The 12045-nt window shown below is 42.4% G+C and overlaps 1 protein-coding gene across 1 annotated transcript in view; it reads left to right on the top strand.

The window, feature by feature from the left end:
• The window catches only part of WWC2 (WW and C2 domain containing 2), a gene marked incomplete at both ends in the record, with an annotated part of 99793 nt that overhangs the window by 73905 nt on the left and 13843 nt on the right, over positions 1-12045 (top strand). Inside the window, 5 exons of the mRNA XM_084264033.1 lie at positions 2816-2939; positions 5513-5593; positions 5677-5763; positions 9549-9741; positions 11306-11470. Of these exons, the coding sequence (XP_084120159.1) occupies positions 2816-2939; positions 5513-5593; positions 5677-5763; positions 9549-9741; positions 11306-11470 (650 nt within the window). The remainder of the gene's footprint in view (positions 1-2815; positions 2940-5512; positions 5594-5676; positions 5764-9548; positions 9742-11305; positions 11471-12045) is intronic.

The raw sequence follows: 12045 nt of genomic DNA, 5'->3' as shown, positions 1-12045 counted from the left end.
AAACATACTTCCCTTTGAGGAAGGCAGGAGAAATGGCCCTGTCCTTGGTAACTAGTTAATGTAAACTTTGAGATGGCTGAACCAGGTGTAATGAATTCCACTCCTAGGCTGCAGTAAAAGCCACGCCACGTACTTAGTTGTCTTACATTGTCAAAGCCTTTGACAGAGTCAGAACTACAAAAATCCCAGCTGTCAGGAATTGACGGCTTGTCCTCAGTCATAGAGCGTTGATTTTGCTGCCTTTTGTTAGGATTGACAGTGTGTTGTGCTTTCTCTACACATTTATTGACTTTTTCTAGTGTCATTGTGTGTCATAGTCTTTTCAGTATCTTACAAACCATTTGTGTGTTTATGTTGCACAGTGGCTCTGTTTTCTCAAGGAAGAACTGAGTGAGCCAGATTGCCACTGGTGCTGAGCACTGGCAGCCCTGTTTGAAACCCCATCAGCACCTGGAGTTCCCAGCTTCATATGTCTGAGCTGATAGTCAGGCAGTTAACACGGGGGTCTGGGTGGCTCAGAAATAAATGCAGCCGAGGTCTAGAGAGTGCCTTGTGCAGGTTGGTGCCTAAGCTTGAACCCTTGTGTCTGGGGTTTGCCAGTTTTTAATAAAACTACCTGGATATATTGATACAGGCCTATTTTAGTGAGAAGTTTGGTTTTATTCATATATAAATCTGTATCTCAAGAACTGCTGTAACATCTGTGGTAAATTAGATTAGCTACTGCAATATTGCATAATCTCAATATTGACCACAGCAATGCAGCAGCAGAAGAAAGAAGTATGGCATACATCATGGGAGCTGGGAGACTCCCCTCTGCTCAGCTGTGCAGAAAGGATGTCCTCATGATCTGAAGCTGTGAAATGCAAAGTGGAAAAACATGGAAAGGGATTCAGTGGTCAGGGGGTCACTTTGTCCTTTGTCTTCTCAGTCTAGAGGAACACAGTAGTTACTTTGCTTTAGAGCCATATTATAAAAATGGAAGAAATAATTCATTTTCCTGCCCATATTTCCAAATTAACAGTAACTTTCTGTCAGTGTCTGCCATCTGGGTGCAGCTCATCTGGTCAGAGAACTGAATTTAAGATGGTTTGGAATTCGGGAATACAGAGGGCTTGGAGGAATCAGAAGTATTATTTCTTAAAATTTATTTCTTTGGATTGTAATTTTAAAAGTTATCATGTGGTTGTCTAAGATTTTTGAGCTTTTTTGAGTTCTTTGGCTATTCTGCATAGTGTCGGGGTGTCTTTTATGTCTACTCAGTAGTTAAGGTTTTAAAATACAAATTCATCCTGTGGTTCTTCGTCCTGATTCTTCCTTGTGAAGGATCATGTATATGATACAAATTATCTTTAAATCTGTATTACAAATACTACCAGAACCAGCACTCAAATTTTGACAAGCCAGATATTAATTAACTATGCTTCAATACCTCTAGTTTCCACGGTAAAACAGGCCTTGTGGTGAGGCTTCAGTACACTAGCAGTGAGCCAGAGACCTGGGGTTGTTTTGGTGTTTCTGCTCCAGTTTCGTTCCCGGAACTGCTGCGATGCTGGAAGGTTTTCAACAAACTCAGCTGGAGGAATAAAACCTGCATAGATGAAAATTCAGCCCCCACACTTAAGTTTTACAAGACTACAAGTCTGAATACTACTGAGTGTTAGCTTGGAGGTAGACAAACATACGTGAAGACAGTACGGCGAGTACTTTCATGTACTGACCTGCACTGGCTCTTTAGATGCAGTGCTCACCCGCTTCTCTGTCTGTCTCTGACTTTTCTGGACAGGTGAACCATACAGATATTTGCTCCCCTGCACATGTCCCTGCTGTCAGAAACCAAGTTGGAATATCATGTAGTTCTTCCACAGTCAGTCTCTGTCATTGTCAAAGTCAATTCAGGCTGCTGTGGTAATTCCTAAGGGTAATCAATAAATCATGTCATCACCTTCACCCCTCACGTCGTGGGGGGGAAGGGGAAGAGCACTTCATCATCAAGGAGAAAGCATTCATACTGCCATAAATAAAAGCACGAATGCAGCAATCAATCATCTAATCTGAAGCCTTAAATTCTAAACATCTTAACAAGATGTAAAGTCATGGTTCAGGCAGGGATGATAACGCATACCAATATCCTCACCCCTTGGCAGACAGAGGTACTGCATAGGCCCTCGGCTTACAGCGCTGCAGGACGTGGCTGTCTGCAAATGCTGCTGCTGCCCTGCGTGGCACTAGCGTGCAAATGCGAGTTGAAGATTAAAGCTAAGCAGCAGCTGATAGTAAAGAGACCGTAGCATAGGCCCAAGAGTAGAAGTTTTTGGTGACAGTAAACCAGGGGGGATTTTTTTTTAAATTTTTCATTTCCAGCAGTTACAGCACTGGGGAGAGGGCATCTGTCTAATTTCTGAGTGTTTGATAAACAGGGAGCGATCGTTTTGCACGTAGCCAAAACGTTCCTACCCTGCAGAATGTGAACGTGGCAAAGGTGGGTTTAAAGATCAGGATAATGTGGGTTAATAATGAAGATAACAAAGGATATTAACAAGCTCAGGAGGTACAGGTGATGATAGGAGCCGGTATCTCTGGGAAGGAATAATAGTAGTACATTTTCAAGTTCATCAGTTTGGTTATATCCCTAGCCAGAATATGTGATAACAGCCGTACAGTCTCAGAATGTTTAATGATGTGGAACCAAACTACTCTGTGATACTCAGCTACGGGTCACTGCGTTCAGCTTGACAACTTCCTGAGCTATGTGCTTCTCTCTTCCTGGCTATTAATCTCTTGGACTAATTTTTATTCTTCTTTCCTTTTGTAGGTGTTGACGTACCGCGAAGAACAACTCGTCACCTGCTTGAGGAGAAAACCGCTTGTGTGTCTGCTGCTGTGTCTGACGAGTCTGTAGCTGGAGACAGTGGGGTGTATGAAGCATCTGTGAAACAGTAGGTTTGAGAAATAGCATGAGTCTTTCCACCAGAAATGTATCTGTGTCTGTAAGCAGTTACCTGATACCGGTATAAGCAGTTTATCAGTCTTGCTTTTTTCTGTACATATTTTGTCCTTTCACAGTGAAAGGAAAGCACGTTTCCCAAACAATGAAGTTTGATTACTTTTTTTAGCTAATAAATTTGCATTAGAGCGCTCATATAACTTGGTTCAGTCGCATTACTATGCTGCCTTCTAATCCTGGCTTTATAGGGGTTTTTTTGCTAGAAGTTTTCCCAGGAGAAAAGCTGTACTTAAACTATAGAGGTTCTGCCACGTGGCTGTATTGAGACGACTCAGTGTGCCTCTTGTTACTTCTTGTTTTGTTTAGATGCGGTCTTAAGGTTGCCTAGCATTTTGCTGGAGTATTATCTTATTAAAAAAGGGTACAGGGAAGATAAAGAAATCCTCAGGTGTAATGTTGGTATAAAAATAGCCCAGGTTGGGTTTAACACTCACACTTCACTGCGGTGAATGGGGTACAAGAAATGTATTTGCTATTGCTGCTTTCTGACAGGATGTGACTTCTACAGGATCCCTCATAGTAGTTGATACAGTAGTGTCTGTGTGCTGGCAGTGAGCATGATGAACTTTAGACTGTGTAACAGAAGACTGTTGCAAACTGAGAGAGAAATAAATATCTTTCTTTTCCAGCTCAGTTTTGGAAAATTCAAATTTAAGATTTTTTGCCCTTTTGAATATTCAGAGAGACATTTTAGTAGGGGGCTTACAGAGGTGTAGATGAGTGTCTTCTGTTGCCAGGCTAAATGGTCTCCTATTAGGACAGGAGAAGTTGCATTATAGTATCATAACTGGGTTTTATTGGCCTCAGATGAAACTACCTCTACTTGTCAACACCTTTCGCAAATTAAAAGGTAATAATAGATGAGACCAAGAATAAAAAGCTGAAATAGAAAAGGGATTTCTCCTGAAGTGTTACAGTGGCCATTCAATATCACATGAGGTCATGGGCCAACATTTCACCGTGAACTCTGAACCCTAGTATTAGTTTGCTTTGTATCCTCAGTTAGACCAGATGCAACGTTCTCAAGCTGAAATAAAACTACTGTTTAAAAACTCAGCCTTCACCTGAGTGGCTGTGACTTTATTTTGGCTCAAGAAGCATTATTGTCATTCAGTTCTGATTCAGTTCTGATCCACTGTGATCAAATCTTACTCTACGCTCTAGTTATAAACCCAGTGAATAGAAATGAACGGAATTTGGACCAAGAGCCATGGATGTTCTGTAGAGAAAGCCTTTAGCTGCCTTCTCCAGTGGCTGCAAGTGGTGGCATAGCTGGAAAGGAAAACCGATTCCTCTTGTCTTCCTGTCTTTATTCATGAAACAACAGAAGATGACAGTTGCATCCCCTAAGCCTGTGTACAAAAGGGAAATGATTGCCACTTGTGTGAGCTGAGATTTATGGACACCAGTTATTCCATGGCAGCTCCAGGTGTGGATACTCGTAATCCTTACCGAGTAGGAAATAGTGAAGATGCAATGAGTGTCTGTATGAGTTGCTTATGTTTAGTGTATGAGTTGCTTATGTTTAGAAGTGTCTTTTTAAACACTGCATATGGAATAACTTATAATTTGTCAGTGTGCTCCTGAAGTTACACTACAGTGACTTCTACTGGGTAGACCAGTCCTTTGTATTGAGTAATTTAAGGCAGGGGAGGAAATAAATACATGCTATCAAATTAGCCATCAGTCAGGAAATGAATAGTAAAAAAGAAACCTCTAAATGGAGAGTGTTAAAATCACGCTGTCATGTCTTGATAAGGCGTGGGATGTCTGTGTCATTCTTCACTTTTCCTATCTTGACATTTCCTATCTTGATCTTGTTTATTGATCCCAAGTCTACTTTTAAAAATCAATAGAACACATTAATACCGCCTCCTCACTCAAACCTCCCAGAAAATGACTGGAAATTATTTTGCCACATGGATTCTCTGTAATTCCATTCAACACTGGAGTTGCTCTTCAGCAGAGAGACTTGAGTCCCTTTTGGTTCTTTGAATGCCTTCTGAAAATGTGCTCAGAGGAAAGATGCTTCTTGCTTGCACAAAAGCTCTTTATTTTACAGAGCTTCTGCACCTCAAATGTTCTCCAAAGCAATACTTCACAGCCTGCTCACATGTGATCTGCAGTTCATTACAAACTTTGATTCCTGATTTGATTTTATTGGGAGAGGGTGGGGGGGGTGGGGAGGAGGTAGGGGGGTGTGTGTAAAGAAATAGTAAGTATGTATGGGTAAATGTCATGAGTTTTTCTCTTGCCTGTCAGTCTGGCCTGCTTCAGTAATCAGCCTGAGGCCTTTCCTCATTACTGGAGTTGTCAAATTGTTCAGGCAGCGACTGTCCCAAAACTGGGCGCTGCTACTGCGCAGGCTCTGAAGCTCCTCTGAGTGGGAGCTGTCAGTAAATTGGCCTGTTTAGGAGCCCGTGGGTAGGTTCTGCGTGTGCCTACGTTAAATGCCGCTGAGCGCTGCCTGCCATTTGCCTAAATGCCTCTGTCTGTTCGGCCTAGACCAAATGACACTGAGGACGTTGTGTACAGCGAAGATGATGCAACAGCTCTAGAGGCTGCCCAGGTACAAATAGGACTCAGGTAAGGGACCAGCACAGGGAGTATTTCTGTTCATACGTAAGTGTGAAGAGTAAACTTCCCTCATGTTGTCCTTTCTTTAACAGATACGACCACAGCAATTCCAGTTTCGTGATAATCATAGTACGGCTCAGAAATTTTCCAGCATTTTCTCTCCCCTTTGGCCTTAAAGTGTAAGTCAAACAATCATTCTGTGATTCTATGAGATCCGGATGGGCTGGGGAGTTGGATGGAGTAGAACCTAGTGAAATTCAGCAAGGGGAAGTGTAGGGTCCTGCACATAGGGAGGAATAACTCCAGCCTCCAGTACAGATTAGGGGCTGATCTATTGGGAAGCAGTTCTGCAGAGAAGGACCTGGGAGTCCTGGTGGACAACAAGCTCACCATGAGCAGTGTGCCCTCATGACCAAGGAGGTCAGTGGTGTCCTGGGCTGCATTAAGAAGAGTGTGGCCAGGAGATCAATTAAGGTTATCTTCCCCCTCTACTGTGCCCTGGTGAGGCCAAATCTGGAGTGCTGTGTCCAGTTCTGAGCTCCCCAGTTGAAGAAAGACAGGAAGATACTAGAGAGAGTCTAGCAAAAGGCTAGAGATGATCAGGGAGGGAACTGAGCCCCTCTCATAATATGAGGAAAGGCTGCAAGAGCTGAGTCTGATTAGCCTGGAGAAGAGATGCCTGAGAGGGGATTTCATCAGTGTTTATAAATACCTAAAGGACAGATGTCTAGAGGATGGGGCTGGGCTCTTTTCAGTGGTGCCCAGCAGCGAGACATGAGGCAATGGGCACAAACTGGAACACAGGAAGTTCCATCTGAACATGAGGAAAAACTTCTTCACTCTGAGTGTGGATGGTTGGACTAGATGGTCTCCACAGAGGTCCCTTCCAACCCTGACAATTCTGTGATTGAGCAGTAGTGTTGAAATGTGAGTACAACGCTAAATTGTACAAATTCTCCAAAGGAACGGTCTGGTTTACTGCTTAACAGCCCTGAAATATGTCTAAAACTTTGCAAACTGTAGTAGCATTTAGCTTTTACGTGTTCCAGCAATGCTGCAAGAAAGGGAGGTTATCCAGACATTTACAGGTTCTACTGAAGTGGAACAAAAAGGATTATATGCTGCTTCATCTGGAGTGGCTTTAAACATTGCGTAGCTTTGCGGGAGCAGAACAGCTATTCTGTGGTTACTGAACACGTTGCTTTGATAGTTGCCATTCTTTTGGCTCAGAATGTTGGGTTTTTTTATTTCTGTGGCACTTTGATGTAAAATGATGGTAAATAGTATGTCTCTTCTAAGTGAGCTTTTAACAGTAAGGGGTAATTTGGTAAATTGCAAGTGGACAGGCACAGCTACATCAAGATACCCCTTCCCTAACAACTGGAGCTCCGAGGTCTGTGAAGAATTAGTTCTTGGGTTGAATTGGACAGGAAAGGTCCAAAAGGAATTACGGTGGAAATCATAAATGGGAAACGATCCAAAATTGCCTGAATAAGGAAATGTAATCCCCAGTTCTCATCTGCACAAGTAAATGCGTCTGTCCCTGGCTCCTTGGGGACACTTGCACTTCAGTGAGCTCTTTTAGACTGGAAAGCTATATTGAACTATTGAGAAGCTTTGTAAGATTAGAGTAGGACATAATCAATCCTTAGAAAATTTGGTTTTCTTGCTGGATTCCTTGACCCTGTCCCCCATCACCTTGAATTTGATTGGCAGATCAATAGGAAGCTACTGAATATGGAAAGGATGTGTAGAGATGCAGGCTTGGGTGCTTTTTGGATTTTTGTTTGGCTTTGTTTGGTTTTAACAACAAATGGTTGTCTGCTTCCTCCTGTGACCTTTGCCTCACCTCTGCTGACCTTGCAAGTCCACCCCCATTTAGCACAAGAATATAGAAGAACTATAGAAGCATAAACTGACTGACTGCTGAGAGGAAAAGTAGGTAAATAGAGTAGCAGTATAAGCAGATGCAAGGGGCCCATCAGGAAAACGGTCAGTGAGGTGAAGTTTGCCCGTAGCTAGCGTCTTTTCAGGAACTGAGGTACAAATCTGTAGTTAATAGTCAAGTGTTTTCAGTGCAGAAGTCCAGACCTACAGCTGCTAAAAACATCAAATAAAACTCAAACTACACAAATGGAGGAGGAGGAAGGGACAGGGCAAAGGAAGTACCTTTGCAAATAGCGTTTTTTGTGTCGCTATTGTGTGCACACACATACAGACACACACAGTACACCTAAGTGCAGTGATGAACACTGGGTCTGGAAAATGATGCTGTGTTGTTTACAGCTGTGTTTTCTGTAACACTGAAGCAGATACATTAGTACTTTCTTGAACCTTTACACACAGGAACAGATTTTACAGGAGGTCTTACTGATACCTGTTTGTAAAAGCTGTTCACTTATAGAGCAGGTAGAGCCTAGCCAAATGCTTGTGAGCTGTGTCAGGATGATCTGTTGAGACATCATAGGCTTGTCACAACAAAATCTGAGGCATTGGTTGACTTTTTAACTTTATTAATAAAAACAAAAGTAAGCACTCTGTAAAGCAAGGCCAGTAAGCAATTTATCTTTTACCTCTCTGCTTGCCCCTCATCCTGGCCTGACACCGATAAATTGGCTGACAGTTACTCAAAGAAAGCTCCAACAAACCACCTTTTAAAGCTACTTTTAATACTCCTATTCCTACCTTTTTTCTAAGCATTTCCTAATTGCTTAATCTGTTACATGGCTGTTGTCAGTAGACCGTGCTAACGGCTCACCTGTGCTTACGTGAGCACGGCAGCAGCGCTGCCGGAATGACGTGACACTGCTGCTTGTCGAAACACCGGATAGCCGCCGTCCAGGCGACGCGTGCGAGCCAGCCAGCCTGTGTACAGCTACCTTTGGCCCAAGAAGTAAATGGGGAATAAAAGCTACGCCCAAATTCAAATAACAAAGGCAGATTTCTCATGGGCCTAATTTCTTTTGTCTTTAATTAATGTAAAACTAAATTTTTAATAATAATAATAATAACAACAGTATGTGCGGAGTCATTACCAGAAGATACAGCGATTGTACTATAGATTTTGGGAGAGGTTTTTTCCAGAATATTTTTCCTGGGCCCATTTTTTCTTCTTGCTGTAGGTAGCTTCACTGTGTTCTCTTCTACGGTGAATGTCAATGATATTTAAAGCCAATCCCAGAAATAGGCTAATGCAGAGATACTGCAAAGATGTAAAACAATTACTGTGCTCGTTCACGTGGATGAGAAACGGTGCAGTAGGTAAATAACATGTACAGATTGCGTTAGGAATGGCCTTACTCTGGCAGGCTACTACTACAGGGAGGCTGGCAGGTTAGCAGGTGTCCACATAATGTCCAGTCATACTTGTTCTGTAAACAGAATGCAGCTGTGTAACACTTTCAGGTTATTCCTGGTGCTGAAGTTTAGCGTTGCATGGTGCATTCTTCTTCAGTCTCACTGCAAAGATTATTAATTGAACTTAAGCAGCTATGGGCTTAGCTATTCTCTTCCTCCTTTTCCTTAATTTTCCAGTTTCTTTGGAGGTTTTATTTGTTTCTTTAAAAGATGTCACTGCTTTCCAGTGCTGCTCACATAATTCTAAGAGTATAATTTCATATCCACCCAATTTTTCTCATTTTTGTAATTAACATTAAGATCATGCTTTTTTCCATATTTGACATGATCTTCAGCGTTCACAGTACTAAACCAGAGGATAAATTTGGATAGAGGCAGAAATAGCTACCTCTCTTGCTGCTACCGTAGCAGGCACAGGAACTCCTTTTTGGGAAGCGTTTGTGCAGGGGGCAGGAGGAGTTTCTCACTCCCCTTTTTCACCTCTCTTCTGTTCCACTTCTGATGTGTTGTCGTTTCATTTTTCTTGCCATGCAGCCCTTTAGGCAGTGGGGCCACCAGCGAGTGCCAGTTCAAGTGCAGGTGACGGGTTTTGTTTTGTTTCCGGCAGGTACGTTAGAGTAGCCGTGCTTCCGTCCTCAGCCGACTCCAGCTGTCTGTTCCGCACAAAAGTCCATCCTGCCATGGAAACCATGTTGTTCAATGAGGTATTCAGAGTAGCCCTTTCCCAAGTAACGCTGCTTCAGAAGACGCTGAGATTAGATGTTTGTGCTGTCAGCAGAAGTCGTCGGGAAGAATGCTTGGTATGCAGTTTTACTTCTGGCTTTTTGGGGCACGCATCTGTTCCTAGTGTCCCCTCTTCACTTGATGGTCAGGGCTGCTACAGGACTTGGGGACAAACTATGAAGCGTAACTTGGTTGTTGCTGCAGTACTTAAAATACTGCCTGCCCCTGAAATAACTGATACAGAATCTAATCCTGGAGGGAAGCCTTGGGAGGTGTTTTGATGACTCTAACACTGCGTTACCTTAACCCTTGACTTAAGAGATTGATATGCCATCTTTGCAGTTTTATACATAAAAAAACCAATAAACTGTTATTGCAAAATTAGCACTAAATTTTAAAATAAAAGCTGAGTAAGAGCCACAATATCTATAAAAAAAGCACAAGCCCTCATTGTCACAACTTGTAATGCCTTTGAGCAAACTAAATTACATTTGTGCACGTTGTTGTAGATTATATGATGCCCACCTTTGTAGTCCTTAAGGCCTTTTGTTATAAAAGGGCACGACCTTCACAGACCAGCCTATTTGAAACTGGCACTTAATGAATTTTGTTGTTAATTGTGGTCATCACCTAACTAGCGATGCTTCATTTACATTCAGATTGCTTTTGCACGGTCTAGTTGATACAACTCAGGTTGTCTTTTCACCATGAGCCTGATTTAGTAACGCAGTGAGGGTTTTAGTTACAACACACCGAAGAGATGTGGGAACAGCCTTATGCTTTCAAAAACGTGGAAGTTAACTTAATTCCTGGGGATGGTGTTGGTCTTTTTTGCTATGTCAGAGGTTTCCCCTCAGGGAAAGGGCAGAGCAAAGATGCAACAGAAGGTGGGTTACAGAGGTGAAGGGAAAAAAGAAACAACAACCCCACCCCAAAGATATAAGGGTTAATCACAAGATCAGAAGACAGAGTTGGGAGTACCCCCCCAGCAGGAGGCCCTGGTACCCTGACCAGAGCCTTGGCAAGAGCTGCGTGTACAGCCCTGTAGCTGTGAAAATGATTTGATTTGTGGAAGAACAGAGGATTTTAGTCTCCGAGGCGCAGCCCAAACATGAGGACTTCCTGAGTTTTCCCAGAGTGCCAACTCAGTGGATGTCAGTGCTTATCCAAATGAAAGGGCTTCTTAATTGCTTCTAATGTCTTTTCATTTGCTGCTTTGCTCGTTAGAGCAAACATTATTGTTTGCCATACTGGTGATGTTTGTGGTGGAACAACTGGAAAATTGACTGGAAGTTGCGGCCATGTGGGTTGATGCTGCAGGTGTCATCGACAGGTTTCCATTGTCAAATGCTGCAGAAAGCAGGCGTGTGCATTACGGGGATCTGGAGGGTTCTGTGTGTGGCATGTCTGGAGAAATAAGAGATGCTGGAATGGACAATATTAATTCCATATACTTCTATTTATTTATTTTAACTAGAAATGAAATAGAAAGTGGTACACTTAAAAACAGAATTAAGATTCATGTCAAATTTGTGCTGTCTATTTTTATGATAAATACTGTAATATTTTCTCAGCTGCCTGTAGGGGAAAAAAAACCCCTCAAATTTAAACAATTTTCTTCCTCTTTCTTATTTTGTGCAGGCTGGGACTCAGATCAGTCTGGCAGATTTATCATTTTCAAACGAGATCTGTACACTGTGGTACAACCTGTTGCCTTGCAAGCAAATTCCAGGGAAAAAAAGCAGGGAACAAAATGAAGGATCCGTGTTCCTGTTAAGCAAGCAGCCCTCAGACTCTTTGGACTTGGTGAGCAATGTGTTGGCTGTTACTGAAATACCAAGAAAAAAGCCATGGTGTGACCTGTCCTCCCCTCACGATCCAAGGCCCTGTTGTCTTGCAGGCTCTGGTGTCTGCAGGGACTTTGGGTGGGGTGCCAGCCTTGTTAGCAGTTGTGGGCTGGGCTGGTGCTGCTCAGAGGGGTACAAAATCACGCTCCAGTTTGAAACACTTCAGCTGTGTTTTTGTTTTAAGAAGAATGTTATTGGCGAGTTTACCATTGATTTTTCATTCCTACAGCCTGAAAATGTCTATTAAGTAGTAATTTGAATTTGCATATTTAAAGCCATGGCACTGAAAATGTTGCTTATGCAAAACACATCCTAATTCTCCTGGTTAAATCAGCTTTTTCTGCTTTAGTACATCCTTAAGAGAACTATGTTAAAAAAGGTTGTCCTTTAAAGTTGCATTTTTTACTTAGGGTAGTCTATGTACAAGAGGGAGAGAGGCAAGGCACTAAAGGATGCCAGGAGCATATCTGGTTGCATTAGCATTTTGCAGACCATTTCTGATTGAGATTTTCTTCGTATAAAAACAGACCGTTA

Source organism: Gallinula chloropus, assembly GCF_964237585.1.
Source record: "Gallinula chloropus genome assembly, chromosome: 4".
NCBI lineage: Eukaryota > Metazoa > Chordata > Aves > Gruiformes > Rallidae > Gallinula > Gallinula chloropus.
The sequence above is the reverse complement of the archived record's forward strand: the minus strand, read 5'-3'. Positions and strand labels throughout refer to the sequence as shown.